Consider the following 27948-nt stretch of genomic DNA (forward strand, 5'->3'; position numbering starts at 1 on the left):
CCTCATGACCTTTTCCAAAAGCAGTAATCACCTCTCCCAGAGTGTCTGCCGCTTTAGGAGAGTGTAAACCACTCCCAAAAACAATATAGAGGAGGTGGCGCAGCTGTAAATACTTATAGAACTGAGATCTAGGAATCCCAAAAAGTTGAACCAAATTTTGAAAGGATCTCAACACTCCATTCTCATACAGGTCACCGAGTGTAGTAACCCCCCTCCCAATCCACTCTGACCAGCAAAAAGGGGACTTATTGATGCATAGTTTGGGGTTCAGTCATATGCTCGAGGCAACATTTAAAAAAAATTTCAGAATTAAACAGTCTGGACACTTTCGTCCATACCGAGTTCAAGTGCGAGATAACGGGATGTACTTTAGCTTCTCTGATTAATTTGATAGAAAGGCTCTGCAGTGGTGAAATAGGGGCAAGAACTTCCTGTTCTATACAGAACCAGGGAGGGGCTCTCTCAGGTGGAAGCGACCAATGAGCCAAATGTCTGAGACCGAATGCATAATAATAAAATAAAGTCTTGGGCAGGCCTAGCCCACCATTTTAATAACATTAACCTTCCCAATCATAGATAAATGTAATGAAGCCCACCTGCCCACATCACTCGAAAACCGTTTTATTTAGGGGTCAAAATTAACTAACTAAATCACACAAATTTGCTGGAAATAAAATACCCAAATACTTAATGCCCTGTTTGGGCCACTGGAAAGCACCGGCTGGAAAGCCATTTCTGGGCAGTACGCTGTCAGAGCCAAAGCTTCGGATTTAGACTAATTGACTCTATATCCTGAAAACTTAGAAAAGGAATTAATAATTCTGTGGAGGCAAGGCGTAGATCTACTGGGGTCAAACAAATTATAGAATATCATCTGTGTAAAGCAAGAGTTTATGCGCCATACCTCCCGCCACCACCCCTGGAAAATCATACTCCTTTCTTATCGCGGTTGCTAATGGTTCCAGGGCAAGACAGAACAATAATGGGGAAAGAGGGCAACCCTGCCGGGTGCCCCTGTCCAAAGTAAAATAATCTGAAATTAGTCCATTTGTTCGTACCGCCGCTACTGGGTGTCTATAAAGTAACTTAATCCATCCAATAAACGTACTCCCGAACCCGTATATTTCCAAAACCTTAAAAAGATAAACCCATTCTACCATATCAAATGCCTTTTTGGCGTCAAGTGAGATGGCAGCGACCGAAGATTGTTCATTCGCTACTGACCACATGATATTGATGAGACGCCTAATGTTATCAGAAGAGCTACGGCCCCGAATAAACCCCACCTGATCTATATGTATAAGTGATGTCATAACTTTATTTAATCGATTAGCCGAAATGTTTGACAACATTTTTACATCTAACTTGATCAGGGAAATTGGATGGTAACTTTTACAGATTCTTTGTCCTTTTTAAGAATAAGACTGATCCGGGCTTGTGTCATGGTTGGAGGAAGCTTTCTGTTCTTTAATGATTCTGTATAAACTTCTAACAAAAGTGGAGCCAGTTCTGTAGCATAAGATCTAAAAAATTCAGCAGCAAAACCATCTGGCCCCAGAGCTTTGCCTGTAGGTAAGGCCTTAATTACCTCGTCAAGTTCCCCCAAGGTTATCTCAGAATCAAGACAATTTATTTGCTCAGTTGTCAGTTTAGGAAGTTTTTATGGTTCCACAAAGTTTCTAATATCTTCATCAGTAGACGAAGACGTAGAACTATAAAGATCAATATAGAATTCTTTAAAAGCATTATTAATATCAGTGGCTGAGGTAAATATTTCACCACCAGCAGATTTCACTGAGGGAATAGTAGAAAAAGACTCTCTCTGCTTTATATGTCTAGCTTCCCTGCTTTGTCCCCTGACTCAAAGTATGACTGTCTTGCCCTGAATAACCAATACTCCACTTTCTGTGACAAAATAGCATTATATCTGTATTTCAATCTAGTCAATTCTCTGAGGCCATCAGACGACATTCTGTGCTTCAGCTCTGCCTCTGCACTTTTAATATTCTCCTCCAACTCCACAAGTTCTCGTGCTTAGGATTTTTTGGCGAATGAGGCATACTGTATGATCCGACCCCTAAGAACTGCCTTATGTGCCTCCCAAGCCATGCCCACAGAGGATACTGAGGACCAATTGGTCTCCATATAAACATTGATTTCAGTCTTTAACATTTGTTGGAAATCAGGATTTTGCAAAAGGGATACATTAAAGCGCCAACTGTATGATTTCTTTTTCTTCGTATATGGCAACATCTCCAAACTCACCAAGGCGTGATCTGAGACTAAGATGTTTCCAAATGAGCAATCAACAACAAATGAAATGAGGCTTCTATAAATCTATTCTAGAATAAATCTTATGGACTGATGAAAAAAATGTATAGTCCCTAACAGATGGGTTCAAAAGACCAAGATTTTTACACATCTTGTGAAGTGTCACTGTTGCTCTAGGGGGCTTTCACACTTTTGCTTCACTATGATCAAGGACTGAGTCCATCAAAAGATTAAAGTCTCCTCCCAATTATATATCATGAGGGGTGCCAGCGGCTTGCAACATCCCTTCACGATCTATAAAAAGCCCTGATCATCAGCATTAGGCGCATAAATATTAGCCAAAATCAACCTTTGCCCTTGAATTTCAGCTAAAACAATAATGACTCTTCCTAATTTATCTTTAATCTGTTTGAGAAATTTGAATTGTAGATGTTTATTAATCAATATAATGACTCCCCTACTCTTACTTGAGCCGACACTAAAGAAAACATGTCCACCCCATATCTTCCCAAAATTTTCAGCTTCCTGCGGGGAAAGATGTGTTTCTTGAAGAAACACAATATCATATTTCTTACGTTTAAGAAAAGAAATAACCTTCCTTCTTTTTATGGGGTGCCCCAACCCATTCTCATTCCATGTGGAGAGAGACAACTTATTCATATTAACATTTGACATATTGATATAATAAAAATAAATAAATTGTGTGTCAAAAACAAGATTACACAGACCACATTCCCCATTAATGCAACAATCAAACCCTGAACTTCCCCCCGATCAAAACAAACAGAAAAAAGAAAAATGTGCACATTAACCCCACGCACAACAGCGCCAACTGGCGTCAATCCCTTAAAACTCAAAGAGTCCATGTACACCTACGAGAACCCCCGCGACAACTTTGCCATCGGATTGCTCAAGTCCAGTGCTTCTATACAAATTTTATAAGGCAAAATTACATAACAAAAAATGCTTTGTAAAACAGACCCCAGCCAACAGGCAGAATAACAGAAAAAACATGTAGACTCATTCACAGAACCATCTCGAAGGTGTGTTCCTCCACAAAATAAACTCCAGCTGATATAAAGCCATTCAGTTTCCTCGGACAGACAAGCAACTGTTCAGTGAGCCAGCTGTTATGAGTTCAGCGGATGACATAATCATTCCAATGTCCCGAAAAAATACTCAACAAAACAGACTCCAGCCAGCAGGAGGAATAAGCACAAAGGACAAACAGATTTATCCACAGCTGTTCCAAAGGAGTGATATTCAACAGAACAAGCTCCAGTCACTAGGCAGAGCCAGCACGAAAAACAAAACCGACATCCCGGTTCCTCGGATGATCAAGAGCCAAACTCGGAGGCCGCAAAAAAAAAAAAAAAAAAAAATTGTTATACACCATAACTTACTCAGCCCGTCAACTTTAAAAAAGACGTCCTTTATGTGAGCTTGTAGATATTTTGTGGTCATCCAAAGTGTCCATTCTCGATCTGGCCGGAAACTTCAGTGTAAAAAAGATCTTCCGTCAATGCAAAATTTTCTTGGAGTCATGCCACAAAACAAACTCCAGACGCTAGGCGGAGCCAGCGCAAAAAGAAACAAAAATGGCACCCAGCTTCCTCAGATAATAGAGTTCCTCAACTGCGAGTCAGACCACTAATATAAGAAACATCAAATGGCTTACTCACTCCAATGTATTTACGAAAGAGAGTGCCTGTTTTGGACATGTAAATACTTTGCGACCATTCTTTGTTTCTATTCTCAGTTTGGCCGGGAACATCATTGCAAAAGTGATCTTCTGCTGGTGTAAGAGATTCTTACATTCCTTGAACCAATCGCGTTTCTCTCTTGTCGAATTCGCAAAGTCCGGGAACAAGAAAATATTATGGTTCTTCCAAGAAAGCTTTCCTTTGCTCCTCGCCTGGGGCAACACCAGATCTTTATCGGATGATCTCAGAAATTTGGCCAAAATCAATCGCGGCCTTTCTCCCTCAGCAGATCTGCGAGAAGGGACTCTGTGAGCTCGCTCGATTTCCAGCTTGTGGCCTGTTATGTCGAGCAGACTCTGCAAGAGTTCGTCCAGGAATTTCACCATATCTCTGCCCTCTTCATGCTCAGGAATTCCAACAATTCGTATGTTATTCCTTCAGCTCATATATTCAAAATATTCCAGTTTTTCCTAAATTAATTCCAAATCTGTTTTGGACACAGGCAGATTAGCGGATAATTCCCTTTCCGATGACTCAAGATAATAGATTCATTTTTCAACTTCTGTCACTCTTGTAAACAACTCCGTAATCGATCGACGTATTTCAGCGAGATCTTCCAAGTCAGCAACAACCTTTGTCAGCATTACCAACATGTTGGACAGTTGATGCTGAATTTCATCTACCGACGTGCCATCCAAATCGAGTCCCCGTTTCGCAGTCCCGCCAGAGGCCTCAGCTTGAACACGTAAATGTCTTTTAATGTCTCCAGAGTCTGAGGATTTTGACTTCTTTGCCATGTTTACCTCAAAGAGCAAGAATGTAATTGGGTGTATCGAATCTCACCAGATTATAACATGAAAATAATTAAAAAACTAGCAAAGTTCACAGAGCTCGTGTCTCACACGTCTGCTTCTCGCATGGTGTCCACGGAAACCCACCCTCTATGCACTTTCTGATGAAACACATTACGCTATCAGCGTAAAGCTTGATGTCGTCATCAGAGGTGGACCGGAACATCTCCCAGTCCGTGTGATCAAAACAGTGTTGTAGCGTAGAGTCTGATTGGTCCGACCAGCACTGGATCGTTCTGATGGTGGGTGCTTCCTGTTTCAGTTTCTGCCTGTAAGCAGGCAGAAGCAGAATGAAAGAGTGGTCCGATTTGCCAAATGGAGGACGAGGGAGGGATTTGTTGCCATCCTGGAAGGGAGAGTAGAAATGGTCCAAAATCCGGTCCCCTTGTGTGTTAAAACTAATGTGTTGGTGGCATTTTGGTGCGACTGATTTGAGATTGGCTTTGTTAAAGTCCCCGGTCACAATGAACGCGCCCTCAGGGTGCGCGGTTTCCTGCTTGCTTATAATCCCATACAGTTCCTTGAGTGCCCGGTCTGTGTTGGCTTGTGGGGGTATGTACACAGCAGTGATAATGACCGCTGTGCCAGAATGGTAGCCTCGGTAGCCAGAATGGTCGACACAGAAGCATAAGAAATTCCAGATCAGGAGAGCAGAAAGACTTGATAGAATGTACATTCCTCTGATCACACCAGGATTTGTTGATCATAAATCATACATCACCACCTCTGCTTTTACCTGAGAGGTCTTTCGCTCTGTCCGCTCGGTGCATGGAGAACCCCGCGGGTTCAATGGCTGAGTCTGGAATCTCCGCAGACATCCAAGTTTCTGTGAGGCAGATAATGCAGCAGTCCCTTGTCTCTTGTTGGAAAGAGATCCGCGCTCTCAGCTCGCAGAGCTTGTTGTCCAGAGACTGAACATTTGCCAGTAGAATACTGGGTAGCGGGGGTCGATTTGCACGACGTCTTACTCTGATGAGAACGCCGGCTCTGTTTCCCCTTTTCCTTCTGCGTTTCCACGGCCAGGCTGCCCAGACAAAGGGCTCCGGCATGTTTGTAAACAGCAGGTCGGCATCGAGAAATTTGAAGTCCGGTTTACGGTGTGTAATTGCAGAACCAATGACCAAAAGTGTTTGTCTGTCGTAGACAATAAGGCAGACAACATCCAAGACAAAAAACATAAGAATTGTAAACAAAACAAACAAAAAACTACAACGTTGTGTAGGAGCTCGCAACGCATCAGCCATACTCGGCGCCATCTTGAGTCCAATGGCGACAACAGAATCAGTTGTATAATGTATTTATTTATTTATTTATTTTACAATTTTCTAATCTTTCCTTTGAGATCTTTATATTTATGTGTTGTTACATTAAAGAGTTTTCATGTCTTTTTCATGACTTTTAAACAATAAACAGCATCAGAAATTAATGTTTCCATTAAGAGGCACTCTTTTCTCTCTGGATTTATGTTCAGAGGCATTTTTTTTTTTTAACCTTTAAGAGGGCATATTTTGTTATAATCTCTCAGTATTTTACAGTACTTCTAATTGTCCTTCTTCAATTTAATCAATTTATTAACATAATTTATAAATCTAAAAACTAATGATTTATATGATAATGTGTATAATTAGGCCTAGAATAGAGTGATGTGAATTATTTGGGGGGCAATTCACCCCCAAATTTTGAATATCAGGGGCATTTTTTGTTTGGCCCCCCATAATTTTCATAAAAAGATGCTAACGGTTTGAACAACGCCCAAATATCAGAATAATCATATGTTTTCAAATATTCACTATAATGATAATGTTCAGTATTGCAGATGACACTAACAAGACATCATAAATACACTGATGTGTGAACAGTGCAGGCTTTTTAACATACTAACAGGAAATATGTTCACTCTTACTCAGATATGTAGCTTGATGTAATTTTTCATTTGATGTGTCTGTTTCTAAACATAAATCATTGGTGCAATGTTTTGTTCAGAAGACATCAAAATAAACATATCAACATTAGTTACAAATTATTAGTTAACATTATCATAAAAATGAACACTTCATCATCAACAAAAACACAGTGAAACTACCATAATGAATATGATCACAATTACTGTGTCCCATCCCTAGTGTTGAACTGTTGCGCTCTGTTGCTGTCCAAGAGGAAGTTAAGGTAACACTTTATTTTAATGTGTCCTTGTTACACATATTATATGTATTTACTATAGTAATAACAGACAATTATGTGTAAATACAAGCAACTAACCCTAAACCAAACCCTAACTGTATACCTATAGTAAATACATGTTGTTAATTAGTAATAATCAGTAATTACTTGTACCGTTGAACGTCTATCTAGCACGTGTTTGCATAGAAAAACAAAGTCTAACACCAGTCAGAGGAAATCTGTCATAAATATTCCGCTTCAACATCTGCCTCCCCAATTCACGCAATAGTTTTCATACACGGAATAGTTTTTTTGTATGTGTAAGATTGCAAAAAAAAGTTGTTTAAAGAACGTTTGCACTGTCACGTCACTTCTGTGAATGTAGTGTCTCGTAATGACTTGAACTTGTTATAAACAGTAATACAATTTTGTTTAAAAAATAATTTTTGTGGCATTAATTAATTAATCTTCAAAAATGTACTGTAAGTCATGACGGAAACGCCAGCACCACTGATCGCTTCACAATGATTCCATTGATCATGGTATAAATATTGGGGGGTTGTACTTGCTTGTTTTGATTTTTATTTATTTCTGTTTGGTACTGTGACTTGAGTCGACTTGATTTGATACTTTGCAGGACTCGACTTGACTTGCTTGATTTGTCTGCACTGCGACTTGAGACTTGACTTGGATTTGATGGTTAAGACTTGAGACTTGCTTGTGTCTTCAACATGTGTGACTTGCCCCCACCTCTGGAAAATTAAATAGATTTTGTCAGAGAGATGGATAACTACAGGTGTCACGTGAGACTGTGAGCTTTGAACTGCACGTTATTTGGATAAATTCTTGCTCAAGTGGTATTTCCTCAACCATATAGAAAAGATAACATATTTGAAGACCAAAAAGTCAAGGAACATGCAGGAAAAGAACATTTAAATTAGAAAAAAATTCAAAGGAAAAAAAACATTTTCTACAAATAAAGAAAATAATTCAGAAGCACCAATAAAGGAAATATGTGAACAGATTTTCTTATTCTGTTTTAATTTGGACTCTATACGCATATATTTGAATCATTGTCTGTAAGCAGCTTATTGACAGATTATTATCATAATGTGATATTTGTACATTACATTACAATTCAGCATCATGTAGTTTATTGTTTACACAGTTTCTTTGTTGCATCATGATGTCTTACTCTGAACTGTTTGATCACCGGATGTTAAGAAACACAGGAAGGGCTGATGATGTTTAAAGGAAGAGTTCATATATTGAAAAGAAGAAGACTGACAGAGACAGAAAATGGCTGATAAATGTCACATCTATCTGCTGGGACTGATAATTCTCTGCTCACCTCTCACAGGTAAAGAAATCTGTATACAGATAATTGTTAAAGAGATAAAAGGCACTTCTGAAGATTGTCTTATTTATCGTCACTGTTAAGAGTCTTAGTTCTGACATTTGTAAGCAGGGATGCCTGCAGCTGTATGGCTGTACACACTGTGTGTACCATGACTGACCTGAGAAATATTTACTCTCAGAATATTTCATCAGTCATGAAATGTGTCCCGTATTTCTGTTGGCTGTTTAAAAGAACTAGCAATGTCCAATTTGCGAATGAATAATTCTTTTGAGTCGGTTATTTTCAGTGAATTGGCCAAACGGGTTTGCAAAACGGTCTGAATCGATTCGTGATTCAGTACAATTCATTCAGAGCTCTCTCACTGAATCATTTGGAGCAGTTTCTCAAACAGTAAAACAGTATTGGGATATTTATAAAAACAGCGCTGGATACAGTGTAAATTTACCTACAATAAACTGAAACAAAAGGCTGACTTTTTGAGAGGTAACTTTGAGAAACGTCAGCTAGTGCTGTGTAATGTGAACAAGGGGCTGTTCAAACTGAACGTGTTCACGTTGTTTTTCAATAGTTTTCCATGTAAACATTCGCTAGATGGATGTCTTTTGAAAACTGCATCAAGTTTCATTTTGTTTCTAGCATCTTTCATGGGAGCACTGCATTTTTAGATGCTTTGTCAAGTTAAAAAAAACTTCTTCAACTGATAAAACGTGTCTCGAGACACCTGAGTTCTTCTCTATTTGTTGTGGAGCGTTTTGCTTTTTTAGTGCGAAAACGCGTCTGTTTGAACGGTTACTGGAAGAAATGCTTTAACCAATAGTTACATGAATGCTACTCATCCTCAAGAAAATAAAACAAAAGCTTATCTCAAAGTCACCAGAATCGAACGCTTTGGTGTTGTTTTTTTGCGCACACACACAAAAAAAAAAAAAAAAAAAAAAATGCCCCCGAACCCCACTAGATAAAAGGTTTATTAGGCAGATTTCTGTGCGTACCCTCAGATTAAATCCTGCAGGCACCCCTGTTTGTAAGTAAATATTAAATATGAATTTGTGTGACGTGTGTAAGGGGGTTTAGAGGAAAGGAGGAGGCGAGAACCGGCTTGACAACTTAAATAATAATTTATTAACCAAAAACACAACCAAAAACACAGCACAGCTGTCTGTAATTCTCTCGAACTATTGTCCCCGGCCGCCTTTATCCCTCGCGCGCCCCATCAGGCTGATTGGGACCGGGTGTGTCTCATTCCAGCCCGGCCCCGCCCTCCTCGGCTCTACAATGTACAACAGTTTTTTATTTATTAATATAAATACAGAATAAACACACACATGCACTGTGTGTCAGGTACCAGTGAAGTGGAAGACATCCATGTGTTCTTCACTGATGGTGAAAATGTCACTCTGCCATGTAATAATGCTCGTTCTGACTGCACATCAACTACATGGAACTATTATGGAGAAGGATATTCAGAGCCTGAGGTACTGATTTCTGAAGGAATAAAGAAGAATGACACAGAGAGACATGAGAGACTGAATCTGGGGTCTGACTGTTCTCTGAACATCTATAAAACCACAAAAGAAGATTATGGACTTTACAACTGCTGGAAAAATGTGAATGGAGAGAGATCATATACTGAAAATGTTTTTCTGCATTTTCTTCATGGTCAGTGATTTTATTCATTCAATTATTTTATGATCAATTTAAAGGGAAATGTAAACCATTCTCTCTTTAAACTCACATATTCACTGAAAAGAGTGAAGTCTGTTGCGTCATTTCTTTCGTAATTTCTCTTTCAGTCTCTCCACCATCTACACAGACTGAGATCAGACCAGGCAGCTCTGTGACTCTCTCCTGTCAATTATATTCATTTGATAGACATACTTTGTGTATTAGGGGATTTAAACTGGTCTGGGTGAATGAATCTGATGTTAATCTGCAAACAGACTCCAGATATCAGATATCATCCTCTCCAGAACACTGTAACATCACTCTGACTACAACACTCCTGAATGAAGACAACAACAGAGAGTGGAGATGTCAGATTACTGAAGGAACTGACGTGAAGACCTCAGTCAGCTATACTGTCAAGTATTTGGGTAAGAAAACAAACTAATAATCTCCTAAATAAATGATAGAAAACTCTCTGTTACACATTAAGATCACACTTGAGGTGTAGCAGTAGTAAATATAACATTTTTAAAAACAGTCATATTAGTTTTGCAAAAAAAGAAAAATGCCCCTGTGTCTAAAACAGAATGTTTTTATAATGAAATCATTAAATTCACAGTAAGCACGGGTACACTGTGTATCTAGCAGGTATCATGCAGTTGCCTATCAGCAACACAACCAGACACATACCGTATATAATACATAAAACACTCAGAAATCTGTTCAACGTATAGTCACATCACGTCACGTCCAGGTCCTTTCCTGGTATCTTTGTGCAGATATCAAGCAGAAGTAACCAGATTGACTTTTCAGCTGGTAAAACTATTAAACTATTTGTATTATTAAACACAATTTCCATTTGTTGTAACAAAATAAGACATGCGTTGAAATCACTGTCAGTGGGAATGGTAGGCATTGTCTGTAAATATTGTTATAAATGATCCAGAATATTCATTTAGTTCAAGACTTTGACAGATGTATCTCTCTCTTTTCTCCCCTATAACTGACAGACACCTCAGATAGATGGTTATACAAAGGTATGAAATGTCTTTACAATAATGCTGTGAAATATGAGATGAACTGTAATCATCTGTCAGATAATTGGTAGAATGTTTGTCAATATATGAATATATTTTATTCTGTGACACTGAACAAAGTTAGTCATGTCATTTATTGTGTTGTGCTGCAGTCTTCTCCATGTGTTTTCTCCTGCAGTGATTCCTGCTGTAACTGTTGCTGTAGTTGCTCTTCTTACTCTTGTTATTCTCTGGCTGATCTGTAAAAGAAGAGCTGGTGAGATTTTATTATTCAAGATTCATAATATTTTGAAACAGTCAACTAAAAGTGCCAGTAAAACAAACTTTCAAATAAAAATGTAAACACTAAGTTTTATTATGTTGTAATACATAAAATGTTCTCTTAATGTTAGTTTGAGAGATTTATAAAGGGCAAGTTTTGTGTGTGTGTGTTTGTGTGTAAATTTTTCCTGTTATAATGATCATTAATACAATTTATTTCAGACAAAAATAAAAAGGCTCAGGATCCACAAGTATGTACTGAAATATCTGTATTTTGGAGTGACATACTTTATGTAAATAGGTTTATTTTATTGTGAGATATTTTCATTGTAACTGAGATTTGTGTTCAGGGGTCAGATAAGAGGTCAGATGCTTCAGTCTGTGAGACCATCAACAGTTTCATCCCTCCTGCGGTTGATGTTCATGTTAGTGAGCAACTAGATTGAATTCACACAATCAAAACTCACACATTCATATTTACACACATTTGACAGGTGCCATGTTACTTCATAACTTTGGAGACCACACCTACAAACATCTGCTTTGAATTCTAATATACTTTATAATATACATCATATCTATTAACCTACAGCAGAGGTACAAGTAATTATTTTACCAGTACACCGCGGCTTCCACATAAAATAGTTATTATAATTATTATAGTCGAACAGTTCTGATAATAAATTAAGAACAATTAAAGTCATTCTACACAAATATCATAACCATGTTTCCATTGATGTTTAGGAGAAGACAGATGATGTGTCTTATGCTGAGGTCATCACTTACAGAAAATCACCTAATGAAAGTCAAAATGTAAGTAACAAAATCTGGACATTTTCTTCTGCTTTTCCCCATGTTTGTTTTACATTTTTCATAGGATATAATAAGACCTTTGTTTAAATACAGTATCTGCTAACAATGAACAGGACAATCTACAGTATGTAACATTGACATCCTGTGGAATGGCAGACATGTTGGCCCTGCAATACTGAAACATGAATTCAGCTGTATCACTGAAGTGGTCAAGATGCTGTTATAATGTGTGTACTGATACTTGCATTTTGCCTGACTGTATCTGTGCTGATGATTCAGGTTCATTCTGATGATAAAGTGACGTACGCTGCCATCAGAGGAGCAAAATGAGTCCAGGAAAACTGCAGTGCAACTAATGCATCTGTGATCAAGAATCCACCCAAATAAATACCAAAGACCAACAGATATCAAATAAGCAGAAAATTGAATTATTGCACGGTGGAGTAAGAAGATGACAATTTATAAGTGTTTATTACCATCTTTCCCTATCTGTCACTCACTCGATGTTGTGTCGATGTAGTGACACTATGGGTCACTCTTGGGAGCCCGAGACACCTCTGGTCTTTGATAAAAGGCCAATGAAAATTGGTGAGTGGTATTTGCATGCCACTCCCCCGGACATACGGGTATAAAAGGAGCTGGTATGCAACCAGTCATTCAGATATTCTCTTCAGAGCCAAACGGTCATGCTCACAGAGCTGAATTCCCACAACTGTTCATTCACCTTTGCTGGATCTGACGGCGCATTTCAGCGGCTTCTCCCTCCTCTGCACTGGTGCACTGCAGAGAACGCCCCTGGGCGCTTCGGCAGAAATAAGAGTATATTTCTCTAAAAGAGCGGCACACACGAAACGTCTTTTTAAAGATGTGTCTTTTTAAAGATGCCTTTCCTTTGTGTGTTATTCCTGGTTGCGCACGTTATCTCTCGCCTTCTGACGGTCACGATCACTATCCTTCGTGTCTGGGCTCTGCTCACGTAGAGACAGCGTTCGTGGATGGGTCATGTACTCATTGCGAGGACATGTCCATGGCAACGATGCGGTCGCGTCTTAACTTCGTAAGAAAGCAAGCCACCCCAGAGGCTCCCCGCCTTGGTCCTTTTACCCACGGGTATGAGGCCAGCGCGGCTAGCACTGGGGGCAATTTGGGTACCCCAATGGGACCGCCTCCGCCGGGTATCCCCCGGATCTCTCATTGCCCAGCACGCTCGTCTGCCCCGATCGGGCTTCCGGATGAGTCCGCTGGCTCGTCTCACGGTGAGTTCGACCTCTTATTCGGAGCCAGTGAAAGTGATGAGCTCTCGAGCGCAGCATCGGAGAGCGGGCTCATCCACTCGGACACGGAAGTCTCAGCTGGGCTCCTCACTTCGGGGACGATTGTCCAGTCAAAGGCTGAAGCGGAGATGACGATATGCTTTCCCGGGCAGCCGCGAGTGTTGGAGCGGAACCCTCATTATATATTTCATATATTTTTTTTTCCACTTTTTTGTTGCTTGCTTTAAAATATTGTTTTGAAATATTTGAAAGCATAATATTTTGATATGCTGTTATATCCATGTTATGCTGAATAACATAAATCTATGTCTGGCAGTTTTCATGTAAATACTATTCCTTCTTAAACTAATATCAGTGTTAAATAAAACAAAAAAACTTTCCTTTAAGATTCAATATTTAACCCCTGGATTTCTCAATGGGCCGTGCTATCTCTGTAAAAGACATATTACATAAAGAGGATTTAAAAAACATTTAAAAGCATTTTTTTTTTCTTCTTCACATTTTAGCAGTGTGGCTGTTGAGAAATGGTCAGTGTGGGCAAAAAGTACACTGTAAAAAATGGTAACCTCCAAGTAATACTTAAGGAGCAATTTCTAACCGATTTAACCCTTAAAATTAGTTTGTTAGGAAAACCTATGTATAGGTATACCTATGTATACAGCTTGATTTAGTGATGTTAAATAATATTTTTGACTTAAAACCAGTTAATTTACATGTTACCACATAAAGCACATTTAAGATGAATTTTCAGATTTCTTTATTTTTTGTATGTGGAAGGAATTGTCAGGATTGTTCTCCGGATTTGACTGAGCTCTTGTTCATTTGGATTATCGCCCATGGAGCATTCTGATTTTATTGGACTCTGTGCTCCACTGCCGACAGTCACCATACACTGAAGTTTTGTTCAGTTCTATTGTTTTTTCCCTGTATCTCTGTTCAGTTAATAAAGACTTTGTTTTTTCACTCACCTCTGCTTTTGAGTCTTCTGATACCTGACAGGAATCAGCTTATATGAATTTGTATTTATTTATTTCAGATTGATATTAGCTCTAAATTCAAAGTGTAGTACCTGACATAATATATGTTCATTTACAATTTAATGCAAGTAATTTAATGAAAATCTATTAATTTCTCTATATATTTCCAACCATTTCCTCATCCAGTTCACTGTATCTCACCTCACTGCCCCCCTGACCTGAACAAGTACCAATCTTATCTTCCTCCTCCTCTAGACCTGTAATAGTTGATGACTCCAGGTTACATCACTTATGTGTTCATTAAAAGTCACTTTTAAAAAATGCATCTGCTGATTAATTTAATATTTATAATTGTATTATTTATGCAATAATAAAGTTATTCACTTTAAAACTGTAAAAGATCCATCTTCAGTAAGCAGATGCTTCAAACACATTTTCTGAGTGAAAATTAATTTGAAACTGTTATAATTAAGCTGCACAAGGTAGTTTAATTGACACGGAGGCATTAGTATGCAGGAGAACAAACTTTTTATTATCACTTGCAGAGGTACAACTGTTAAACTGCACTGCCCCCTGCAAACACATGCACATTGTGATGAAACCCTGTTACACAGGAATTACCATATATGAACTTAACTTCCTTAGACACACCCACAGCGTATCATTAATAACTGCATAGCATCATCAGTTATCTACATCCCCGTTCCTTAGTTCTATACCTCCCTCTAATAGAAAACACTTTAATTTGACAAACATTTGTATAACATCCAAATGATGTTAAAACTTAAAGTACTAACTAATAATCAAATTACTTCTTAAAAAAACATTCTTTACATCAGATTTTCCACAATATGTATACTCAACAATTATACTTAGGATTGGGCTTGGAAATCCGGCCATATCTAGATATGGAAGTTTTTGAACAATTGGTTCAACCACAACGTTCTCTTCGGCATGCACTGCATCTTTTGATACAATGTTGTTGTCTGGCACAGATCTGAGATCTGACAACAAGTCCTCCAGATCAGTTTGTGCTTGGTGGGGGATCGGCTCTACTACAGGAAGTAGATGCTTGTGGTTCCTCTTGTATTCTCTACCTTCTGACTCCACAACGTAAGATCTGGGCTCTGTGAGGACATTCCTTATTACCCCAATCTTATCATGGCCTTTTGCTATTTGCATCTGAACCACTTGAGACTCATGCAGTGAAGAGAGTGGTTTACTCCTCTTGTCGTAGAACACTTTCTGCATTTGTCTCTTTTTCCTGAGTTGAGCTTTAACTTTCAGTGTTCTTTGATCTTGGTTTCAGCATCTGCTTGCTGATAGGCATGTTAGTGCTCGTCACCCTGTACATCAGTCTTTGTGCAGGTGAACCCAGTACTTTATCTCAAGGAATGTTGCGGATGTTCAACAAATTCAGAGACAACTCTGTTCCATCCCTTTTCGTGGTTTCAATAAGGCACTTTGCACTGCGAACAGCCCTCTCTGCGAGACCATTCACCTGGGGATACTCAGGACTGCTGGTAATATGACAGAAATCCCATGATCGTGCAAATTCTTTGAAATCCTGGCTTGAGAACTGGGTGCCATTGTCAGATATTACATTCTGGGGAATTCCATGCACAGAAAAATGTCTCTGAGTTTGTTGATGACATTTTGCGATGACAGGGTGCTGAGTTGGTTTATTTCAAACCACCCGAAATAGGAATCTACCAACACTAGGTATTGCTTTCCATTCCAGTCAAATATATCCGTAGCGACTACAGACCAGGGCGGTTCTGGAATCACATGTAGGTGCAATGGCTCCTTTTGTTGATGTGGTTTCAGGGCATTACAAATGTTGCAAGATTGTATGAAAATGTCAATGTCCCGAGTCATAGTTATTTTGCAGAGAGCTGTCTTTTGCTGTGTGTTCTTTGAGCTCTTGCAAATGATTGAACGAAATCAGTTGGACAGTCAATACCTCAAATTCGTCCTCGTCTTTGTGAAGCTGCGTTGTTACTTTCCTTGGAGCATGTGACAGTGTGTCAGCCAAATAAAGTTGCTTTCCTCTTTTGTAGATTAGATTCTCTGTAGTCGAGCTGTGAGCATTGTGTAAGGGCTTATTTAAAATTGTAACAAGAGATTGGTGATCTGTTTCCATCATAATAGGCTTCCCATAGATGTAGTCATAGAATTTTTGACATGCAAATACTACAGCTAACAACTCCTTTTCAATTTGGGCTTATCTCATCTCAGTTTCTGTGCGGGAGCATGAAGCATAGCCGATAGGCTCTCCATGTTGTAAGCATGCTGCTCCTAAACCATACTGTGAAGCATCGCACGTTAGTGACAGGTTTGCTTACGTCAAAGTACTTCAGCACAGGTGGGCATGTGATATATTCTTTTAGCTTATCGAATGCTTCTTGCTGTTGCTGTGACCAATACCAAACTACGTCCCTGTGTAGCAACTGTTGAAGTGGTGCTGATAACTCACTGAAATTTGGAATAAATTTACCCAAATAATTAGCGATACCCAGAAAGTGTTGCAGGGCAGCTTTGTCATCTGGCAATGGCATTTCTGTGACAGCCTGTATTTTAGCTGGATCTGGTTTTAATCCATGCTCTGTGAACAGATGACCTACATAACTGACCTCTTTTAACCTGAACTTGAATTTCTGTGGATTTAGTTTCAGTTTCACCTTCCGTGCTCTGTCCAGGACCTTTCTAAAATTCTCATCATGCTCTTTCTTTCCCTTTCCTCCAACAATGATGTCATCCACGATAATGTCACATGGGAGACCTGCGAAGATCTGCTCCATTGCTCGCTGGAACACCACTGATGCTGAATTAATGCCGGAAGGCATTCGCAAGAAAAGATACCTGCCGAAAGGCATTGCAAAAGTAGTGCGCAGGTACGATTCATAGTCTAGCTTGATTTGCCAGAATGAACTTTTAGCATCTAACACTGAGAAAACATTAGCATTAGACATCTGTAAAGCTACTTCCTCTACAGTGCGCATTGGATGGTGAGGACGCAAAAGGGCTTCATTTAGATCTCTAGGATCTATGCATAAACGAATCTTGTCAGTGTCTTCTTATGCATAGCAACCATTGAGGATACCCACTCTGTGGGCTCTGAGATGGGTGTTATGACTCCCAGCCTTGTCATGTTCTTTAATTCTGCCTCTACTTTGTCTTGTATTGCCACAGGTATTCGACAAGGGGGCCGGACCACTGGAGTCACTTCCGGGTTTATTTTCATTGTGTACATCATAGGTAAGTTCCCCAGCTCCTCATCGAACAGATCAGCATATTCTGTGAATATTTCTTGTGTTATGTTCGCATCTTTGTGAAAGCTGACCTCGTGTACTTCCTCTTTAAGAGATATCAAGTCCATTTTCAGGCAATCTGGCAGTCCCAGCAATGATTTTACATTTTTATCAACTACATGAAATTGCAACAGATGAGGTTTCCTTTTGCTGGTCAAACATTGCAATATCACAGTTCCCTTTGTTTCAATCACGGTGCCTCCATAAGCCACCAGTGTTGCTTTTGTCTTATCATTTATCTTTTCATCATTTCTCACTGCTTGATATGTTACAGTTGAAATCATATTGCACTTTGCTCCCGGATCAGATTTAAGCTCAAGCGGCTTGCCATGTAATGTCAGGCTGCAATGAATTTCCTGCTTGATACTAGTGCTGTGCTGACTGACTGCATCAATTTCACTAGCACCAAGACACAGTCCATTAATATGAAATGAATCCTCACTACTGTCCGTGTTCACATCAGTAACCTGATTGATGGATTTGAAATTGTCCTTTGATGCTGATCTGCACTGGGACTTGAAATGGTTAAACTTTTTACAACGATGATACTGTTGTCCAAAGGCTTTAGATTGATCACGATTTCTGCCACAGTTTTTACAGTTTGCGATGTTTTTGTCACACTTGGGTGTTTGTGTTGCCTCTGCATGACAGCTTTTCTACCCCTTTCTTTGTAGTGTACTACATCAACACTCGTAGGCACACTGCGTGGCGCAGCCAGAACCTTAGGATGCTGCTCTGTTAGCTCGCTGATTTGACAGATTTTGATTTATTTTTGCAAGGGTTAAATCGCTTTCTCTGAGCAATACTCTTCTCACACTGTCATTACTTACACCACACACCAGTCTGTGTCTGATCAATTCATCAGTCAAAGCTCCAAAGTTACATGTTTTCGCTTTATTTCGCAGGGAACTCACGAATGCTTCCACGGTTTCTCCTGGATTTTGATTCCTGGTGTTAAATGAATGCCTTTCCATTGTCACGTTTGTCTCCGGGTTGCATACTTCTCTAAATTTCCTTTTCAAACATTCAGGATCTTCACTTGTATCAACAGGTGTAGCTATATCCTGTCCATTAGCTGCCAGTATCGCAGGGGCATATGTAAAAAATCGCTCCCTTTCAATCGCCTCGGGTCCCGCAAGATTGAGGAGTGTATAGGCTTTGGGTTTTTCTGGCTTTTCACTGTGAGCTGCTGCGATGAATATGTCGAATTCCAATTCAAACTTTCTCCAGTTTTCTGCTATATTACCATTGAAGATCAGCGGATCTGGTCGGCGAAATCCTTCAGCAATTGTGCCTCTTTATCTTCCTTTTTCTTTTTCGATAGTTTTCACTTCTGACACCATGTAGTTTAATTGACAAGGAGGCATTAGTATGCAGGAGAACAAACTTTTTATTATCACTTGCAGAGGTACAACTGTTACACTGCACTGCCACATGCACACTGTGATGAAACCCCGTTACACAGGAATGACCATATATGGACTTAACTTCCTTAGACACACCCACAGCGTATCATTAATAATTGTAGCATTATGCAGTATTACAGGAAAAAAAAGTTTTTGTCTACAAACTCTGTTACAGAAATCATCCATTCACAAGTGTATATTTGTTAAGTACAATTGAGTTGTAGAGCAAAATGTCCAAGCTGTTGGTTGGTATTGATGGTATATGGTGATCCCTGCTTTCAAATTTGGTTGCAATTTAGTTTATTTTATTTTTTATTTATTTATTTTTTTAAAGTGCACATTAGATCGGGATTTCCACCCAGTCCTTTTAGACTCTAATTAAAATCTATAACTAGGATACCTTATCCAAATTAAAATACACAATATACAATTCTTGATTTATCGTTTCTTTATTGTTATATATTGCCTATAAAACAACAAATGTTTTTAGCATTGGTAATTACATTAGAGCCAATTATGCATTTTTCCCCCTTTGGTCACGTCATAAATTTGAAAGATTATATTGTCTGTAAGAAGCTCATTTTCAGTATATTATCATAACGTGTATTTTTTATTTACTTTATACTTTATTACAATTCACCATCATGTACTGGCTGAATGTTTACACAGTGTCGTTGTTGCATCATGATGTCTTACTATCTATGATCACCAGATGTTCAGAAACACAGGAAGGACTGATGATGTTTAAAGGAAGAGTTCATATATTGAAAAGAAGAAGACTGACAGAGACAGAAAATGGCTGATAAATGTCACATATATCTGCTGGGACTGATAATTCTCTGCTCACCTCTCACAGGTAAAGAAATCTGTATACAGATATTTGTTAAAGAGATGGAAGGCAGTTTTGAAGATTGACTCATTTTTGTCTCTGCTAAGAGTCTTAGTTTTGAAGTAAATGTTAAAGATTATTTTTATTTATTAATATAAATACAGAATAAACACACACATGCACTATGTGTCAGGTACCAGTGAAGTGGAAGAAATCCATGTGTCCTTCACTGATGGTGAAAATGTCACTCTGCCATGTAATAATGCTCGTTCTGACTGCACATCTACTACATGGAACTATTATGGAGAAGGATATTCAGAGACAGATGTACTGTTTTCTGAAGTAATAAAGAAGAATGACATAGAGAGACATGAGAGACTGAATCTGGTGTCTGACTGTTCTCTGAACATCTATAAAACCACAAAAGAAGATTATGGACTTTACAACTGCTGGAAAAATGTGAATGGAGAGAGACCATATACTGAAAATGTTTTTCTGCATTTTCTTCATGGTCAGTGATTTTATTCATTCAATTATTTTATGATCAATTTAATGGGAAATGTAAACCATTCTCTCTTTAAACTCACATATTCACTGAAAAGAGTGAAGTCTTTTGTGTCATTTCTTTCGTAATTTCTCTTTCAGTCTCTCCACCATCTACACAGACTGAGATCAGACCAGGCAGCTCTGTGACTCTCTCCTGTCAATTATATTCATATAATAGACATACTTTGTGTAATAGGGGATTTAAACTGATCTGGGTGAATGAATCTGATGTTAATCTGCAAACAGACTCCAGATATCAGATATCATCCTCTCCAGAACACTGTAACATCACTCTGACTACAACACTCCTGAATGAAGACAACAACAGAGAGTGGAGATGTCAGATTACTGAAGGAACTGACGTGAAGACCTCAGTCAGCTATACTGTCAAGTATTTGGGTAAAAGACTAACAAACTCCCATAACTGAATGCAGCTTTCTGTTATATATGCATATCATTACTGCCACTAAGGACAAATGTTGGTGAAAAATATTTTAAGTATAACACCCTTCTTCATTCCAACATCTTCAGATTAAATATAAATAAATCTATAGACAAGAGGCTCAAAAAGTTTATTTCTTTCAATTGTGAAACATCTAGATGAATATTCCTCTTGATTTAGTGTCTTAATTGTACTAATGTGTTTTTTGGTACTATATTATTTCAACACTTTGTCTGATGCAACTCTTTTTTTCCACTTTGGCAATTCAGCAGACAGTAAAATGTCATTTGGATCATTATTGAGAGATATAAAATATCTTTACCACTTTGTATTACATTAAACTGATAACTGTACAGCATTTTTTGTAGATATTGTTTTCTTTTCATATGATTTACACAAATAAGGTCATACAGAGTTTTGTGGATTCAGTTTGTTTATTCTCTTGTGATGTAACCTCTACCTGAATGTGTCTGTGTCTCTTTCCTGCAGTGATTATAATTATCATTGAGATTGCAGCAGTAACTACTCCTACTGTTATTCTGCTTCAGATCATCTGTGAAAGGAGAGCTAGTGAGTTTTTAAACATTTTTCACAATCTGAGGATTCACAACAATCTATGTGAGCAGACGCATAGACATCAACTGAAATATTGTTTTTATTTTCAGAAAACAAAAGAAGAGCTGAAACACCTAGAAGACTGAGTGATACCTACTATAATTTAGAATAAAAAAATAAAATTGAAAAATATAAAAGAATGACAAAAATAACATGATTTCAATGTATTTCCAGCATTCAGTATTGTGCAGACTGCTTTAAAATAAAGTTTGAGTCAAATCTGTGAGGATGATTCAGGTTCAGTGATTCTGGTGATTCTCATGTTGAATGACATTTACTGCTTTCAGAGAAATACTGTAATAGCAGGAATTCAATCTTTTCTACTGAAGTTTAGGAAGTGTTCAAATGAGGATTTTATAGACTATCATGAGCTCAAGTAAATATTGTATGAAATATACAGTAAACTGTTTGCTGAACTTTTACTGAAAGTGTGTTTATTAAATGTCTTAATCACATCTGGGTGACATCTATCTTAGCACTTTAGCAGAAAAGATTCAGTGCAGCATCCTACTAAAAGAGAATGTTACAGTCACTGCCCTTGCCCTCCAGAATAGCAGAGAAAATTCCAATCGAGTGAAGGGATATGTGGAAACTGTAATTCCTAATTATGGTGATCCAACATTTGCCTCACATTTCAGGATGACAAGGCAAACATTTCTTCTAATGTCTTCAATTGTTGCATACACCAAGCTGCAGTGGACACATTTGTAAAGGACTTTAGTTGGATCCATTGTGCGTACTGCCTTTTTAATACAGAGGGGTTTATATACACGTCGCTGCTGATTGGGTAACACCTCTGCACACCCACTAAATGATAGAAAACATACCTCAAAGCCCATTGCACACCATTTCACACCGTTTCGAGGAAACGTGTCGTTCACCCACACAGACAACCCAGGGCGCCATACAAGCGAACCGCTACTGCCCTCAAGTTGCCCCTCATTGTTTTTTCCTCCCAGTAGAATCTTAACACAATATTTTCTTCAAGAATTCTAACGCTGCTCTTTTCCATACAAAACAGTTCATAATGTGCACTGCTGTCAAGGTCCAAAGAGAAAAAAATAAATCATCATAAAATTACCATAAAAGTAGTCCATACAACACATAAGCTTGGAATATAGTGCACTTGTCATGTGGATTACTGTTATGATGTCTTTATACTGAACCTTTAATTACACTTTATAGTATATGTCCTTTACGAAGCTCAAAAGTTGCTGCTCACTATAAACTGTTATTCAATGGAATAGAGCTGCTTAATATATCTATTTTTATGTTCCTAGCATATGGGTTTTGAACAACATATGGGTGAGTAAATGAGTGAGTAAAAGTACATTTTTAGGTGAACTACTACTTTAACTGGTGGCTCATTTTTTGAGCACAAACCTGACAAGATAAGATGGCATTTAAGTCATGTGATGATCACTTTGTTGGTGGGGTTTTGTGTTGCTTCAAAAGATCTACCTTTGTTTTCAAGGCAGTTAACATTAGCCAGTTGCAGGTTTTATGGACTCATTTCAGGCATCTTTAACTGCTTATGCCTGGTTTTGGTAGAATTTTTGGCATCAGCAGGCCTTAATTTATGATGCTGAGGAATTTTGGGGGCCTCTCTGTGTCTTAGTTTTAATAACTTGGAAGTAAATATCAGTGTAAATCCTGGATTTAAGTTGTTCAGCATAGAAATGGTTAATTCTTCTGCCCATAAGATCCTACGGATAAGGGTCTAATTTTAAAGTTGTATTTTGTAAACCAAGTCTTTTAACTCACAGTAGTTCAGAGGTACAAATAATAATTTTAACCATACACTGCAGCATCTATGTAGAATAATTATAATTAATGAATATAGTCACATAGTTCTGATTATTAAATGAGAATAATAATAGTCCAGTGATTCTACACACTTCACTCATATCATAACCATGTTTCTGTTGATATTTAGAAGACAGATGATGTGGCTTATGCTGAGGTAATCACTTACAGAAATGCACTGACTGAAAGACACAATGTATGTAAATAAAACTGGCCATTTTATACTGCTTATGCCCATGTATACTGTCTGTTTTTGATAATATAATAAGGCCTTTCTTTTAAAATCTGCTAACAATGAAAAGGAAAATCTGTCTATGTAACAACAACATCCTGTGTAATGGCAGAGCCTACAATATTAAAATATGCATTTGGACTAAAATGGAATCACTGAAGCTGTAAAAATGCTGTAATAATGTGTTCATTGATACTTGCATATTGCTCGACTGTGTCTCTTTTGGTCATTCAGGTTCATTCTGGTGATAAAGTGACGTATGCTGCCATCAGAGGAGCAAAAAGAGTTCAGGAAAACTGCAGTGCAACTTATGCCTCTGTGATCAAGAATCCACCCAAATTGGGGCCTGGGTAGCTCAGCGAGTATTGACGCTGGCAACCACCCCTGGAGTCACGAGTTGGAATCCAGGGTGTGCTGAGTGACTTCAGAAGATGACAATTTAACAGTGTGTATTAGGCCTACTAACCTTTTTATTTTCAGATGCTCTGTAGAATTTATAACATGCTAACAATTTTCTGTGCTGGCCACTGGTGATAACAGAATCAGTTGTATAATTTTTTGTTAATATTTTCTGTTGTTTGCTTTGAGATCTTTATATTTGTCTGTGTAATTGTTTGTTATATTGTCACATTAAAGAGTTTTCATGTCTTTTAAACTAAAATTAATGTTTCCATTAAGAGGCACTCTTTTCTCCCTGGATTTAAGTTTTAAGACATATTTTGTTATAATCTTATAAAAATATACAATCTCTCAATATTTTACAGTACGTCTAATAGTCCTTCTTCAATTTAATCAATTTATTAGCATAATTTACCAATCTAAAACTAATAATTTATATGATAATTTGCAGGGGTGTAAAGTAACGAATTACAAATACTCACGTTACTGTAATTAAGTAGTTTTTCCCAGAAATTGTACTTTTTTAAGTAGTTTAAAAATTGTATACTTTTACTTAAGTGCATTTTAAGTGCTGTAACTGTACTTTTACTGCGCTATTTTCCCACCGTCTGTGTTCGCTACAGTTTAAAGGAGGAGGCATGAAATGAAATCCTAAAAATCTTAAATTCTGTTTTGATGAATAAAGAAACTCAGATACATCTTGGATAGCCTGAGGGTGAGTAAATTATCAGCAAATTTTAATTTTTGGATGAACTATTCCTTTAATCCTGCCTCTAATTTGAAGAAACATATCGAGGTAAATTTCATATTTCTGCTTACTAGATTCTGTGTGTCTATAATGTAGCTTGTAATTTAGCTATCTATTACTGAGATTATTGGGTTGATCTTAGAGATTAAGGCGATGTTATCAATAGGGCTGGGCGATAAAACAATCTTGATGTTTATCTGAAAAAAAGAAAAAAAAAAGGAAAAAAGGGATCGATTTCGATGATAAACTTTTGAATAATTTTCTATACTTAGCCTATATTATACAATCTAGAACAGGGGTGTTCATTACATCAATCGCAATAGCAAGAGCACCACTGGTTGATTGATCTGGATGAAATATAAAAGATTGACTTTTTATTTCCTGACCAGCTGTGTGCTGTTTGATAGACAGGCGGCTAATTTTTGTGCGCTAATGCTAAATGGTCAAATACACTTTATAATTCCGCCAATGCCCGTCTTGATGAGGCATTAATGTAAACGCATTCGGTCTAAAGTGAGCGTAAACAGTGGGACAAAAAGCGTATTTGCATCAAAATGTTGGACTTGAAGTGTACATGTAACCGAACTGAGCACTGTCTAGTAGGCTATGTCATATAAAGGCTATTAATCAAACCACAATAACAAGGAAACGAGAAAATCACTCACTACTTTTGGTTGAATAACTTGAGTAGCTTTAAAAGTATTAATGTAACAGAATAAAACAGTGATATTTTTAATAACAATATTTTTTAATAATATTGTTAGATTTTTTTTTTTTATAATACTGACTCCTGATGTAGAGAGAGTGTTAATTTGTATAATAAATTACCAGGAAAGTAGAGATGATAAAATAATTTATAATTATGCTTAGCCTTTATCAAGTTTTTTCTAATGCCTGATAGAAAAGTATAAACCTTTGTAGAGCAATACTTCAGGCAGAACATTCCACCAGTCACAAACTTCAAAAAATTGTGCATCATGCATTAGAATGAGAACACAACTGTTGCTGGGCTTAAAAGAGAACTAAATCAGTGTTGAACATTGTATCTCAAAAGGAGGACAATGTGACCCCCCATGTGCTACTTAAAGGGATAGTTCACTCAAAAATGAAAATTCTCTTATCATTTACTCACCCTCATGCCATCTGTCTATGACTTCAGAACACAAATTTATATTTTTAGAAGAATATTTCAGCTCTGTAGGCCCATACAATACAAGTGAAAGGTTGCCAAAATTATGACGCTCCAAAAAGCACATAAATGCAGCATAAAAGTAATCCATATGACTGCAGTGTTTAAATCCATGTCTTCAGAAGTGATATGATAGGTGTGGGTGAGAAAAAGATCAATATTTAAGTCCTTTTTTACTATAAATTCTCCTTCATTTTTGCTAGAAATTCTTCACCCTGCCCAGTAGATGGCGATATGCATGAAGAATGTGAATCACCAAAAACAAAAGAAGAAGAAAGTGAAAGTTAAAGTGGAGATTGAGCAGGGAGGAGAATTTATAGTAAAAATTGACTTAAATATCGATCTGTTTCTCACCCAACCTATCATATCTCCTCTGAACACATGGATTTAACCTCTGGAGTCACATGGATTAGGCTACTTTTATGCTGACTTTTGTGATTTTTGGAGTTTCAAAATTTTGGCACCCATTCACTTGCATTGTATGGACCAAAAGAGCTGATACATTCTTGTTCTGCAGAAGAAAGACATACACATCCAGGATGGCATAAGGGTGAGTAAATGATAAGAGAATTTTCATTTTTGTGTGAATTATTCCTTTGAAGCCCGATGTGGCTCCTGTACCAAACAACTGCTCTACCCCCTCTATTGTGCGGGACATAACACACCAAGTGACCCTGTGTGTCAGTGGGGGCATGGTCAAGCATCTGTCCGGAGAGAGAGAAAGCGGTAAGGGTGCTTGCACCTGAGCTAGATTATGTGTAACACCTGTCTCTAATTCTAGTGAGCATGGGGAGAGCGGCATATAAGCAGCCACCCCACCAGCAGAGAGAGAGAGAAAGAGAGAGAGTCTGGCACAAGGAAGGCCACGGTGCTCCTGAAGCTGCTATATTTAATCTGTTATGTTTGTGAAGCTGATGTGTTTAAGTTACTATGTGCCTGTGAAGCTAATGAATTTAAGTCTACGTGCCTGTGAAACTGACGAATTTGTGAAGTTGTAAAGCAATGAAGTGGCCGATTAAAAGTCCTACCTGAGCCTGGAAAAACCTGCTTCCCTGTGTTCTGTCTCCCTTCTGTTTGTGAGCTGTTACACTGGTGCCGAAACCCGGGATCTTGAAATACGCCCCATGGAGTCCTCCTAGTTGGCAGAGATCCTCAAATCCCTTGCTGGCTTACACCAGTCCCACCAACAATCCCTGCTTGAGCTCCAGCAAGATCAAGATTGCCGGTTCTTTGAGATCCTTCGGGCTCAAGCAGAGGACCGGCATGCAATCCGGAGCCTTCTCAGCCAGGAGAGAGCCCCGGCCGCCTCCCCGGACAACCACAGCTTCATGCCCCCACCCACGCTTCTGAAGATGGGGGCCGAGGATGACCTGGAAGCCTTCCTCGAATTGTTCGAGCAGACCGCTGAGATATGGAACTGGCCGCGTGATCAGTGGGCGGCCAGGCTCCTCCCGTTGCTGTCTGGGGAAGCCCAGCTCGCAGCACAACAACTGCCAGCAGCAAACCTCCTGGCTTATGAGGACCTGAAGAAGACCATCCTGCAGCGGGTTGGCCACAGTCTGGAGCAGCATTGCCAGCTCTTCCGGTCAGTGAAGTTGGAGATGACCGGCCGCCCGTTTGCCTTCACCCAACAGCTCCGAGATGCCTGCCAAAAATGGCTGCTGGCGGGGGATCACAACGTCGAGGGAATAATCGATCAGGTGGTATTGGAGCAGCTGGTCCATCAGCTTCTGCGAGGAATGGCAGAATGGGTCCAGTGTCACCGCCCGGCGTTGCTGGAGGAGGCTTTTCGATTGGCGGAGGACCATATGGCAGTGTACCAGAGGGTGGAAGAGCCCTCCCACTCTCTCTCCCCTCCCCCTGTGTTTCCCCTTTCTCTTCTCTTCCCCCTCCCCTCTTCTCTCTCACTCTGCTCTTTCCCCAGAACCTGTTCCTGCCCCACGGAGGCAAGGAGTCCCTCCACTGAAGCCAGTTCCCCGTGCCCGGGGTGTTGCATCGCCCACAGAGTGACAGTGCCCCGCCGCTCTCCCCCTCAGGTGGAAGTGTCCGCCGA

At 38.7% G+C, this 27948-nt stretch overlaps 2 protein-coding genes across 20 annotated transcripts in view; both read left to right on the forward strand.

The window, feature by feature from the left end:
• The window catches only part of LOC127413368 (uncharacterized), a 28689-nt gene extending 8744 nt beyond the window's left edge, over nt 1–19945 (forward strand). The window contains exons 1-11 of one of the 6 annotated variants that reach the window (XR_007892575.1): nt 8281–8345; nt 9658–10004; nt 10139–10438; nt 11021–11047; nt 11226–11303; nt 11531–11559; nt 11659–11733; nt 12053–12121; nt 12401–17266; nt 17565–17630; nt 19802–19945. Coding sequence is in view for 4 of the 6 variants with exons in the window: in XM_051650477.1 (XP_051506437.1) it covers nt 8296–8345; nt 9658–10004; nt 10139–10438; nt 11021–11047; nt 11226–11303; nt 11531–11559; nt 11659–11733; nt 12053–12121; nt 17565–17630 (1041 nt within the window). In the remaining 2 variants the exon portion in view is untranslated. Of the gene's footprint in view, nt 1–8226; nt 8346–9657; nt 10005–10138; nt 10439–11020; nt 11048–11225; nt 11304–11530; nt 11560–11658; nt 11734–12052; nt 12122–12400; nt 17267–17564; nt 17631–19801 lie in introns of those variants that run through there. The other 5 variants (XR_007892576.1, XM_051650479.1, XM_051650477.1 and 2 more) reach the window with 5 other exon arrangements.
• LOC127413371 (peroxidasin-like) overlaps nt 1–27948 on the forward strand; it is a 107619-nt gene that overhangs the window by 65060 nt on the left and 14611 nt on the right. For 4 of the 14 annotated variants that reach the window (XM_051650491.1, XM_051650498.1, XM_051650492.1 and 1 more), the window contains exon 6: nt 21572–25997. The exons of 1 other annotated variant lie outside the window; for it this stretch is intronic. In XM_051650491.1, coding sequence (XP_051506451.1) covers nt 21572–21633 — 62 coding nt within the window. In that variant the 3' untranslated portion in view covers nt 21634–25997. Of the gene's footprint in view, nt 1–21570; nt 25998–27948 lie in introns of those variants that run through there. 9 more of the 14 variants (XM_051650490.1, XM_051650497.1, XM_051650489.1 and 6 more) reach the window with 5 other exon arrangements.

The sequence above is a fragment of the Myxocyprinus asiaticus genome, chromosome 22, assembly GCF_019703515.2.
Source record: "Myxocyprinus asiaticus isolate MX2 ecotype Aquarium Trade chromosome 22, UBuf_Myxa_2, whole genome shotgun sequence".
NCBI lineage: Eukaryota > Metazoa > Chordata > Actinopteri > Cypriniformes > Catostomidae > Myxocyprinus > Myxocyprinus asiaticus.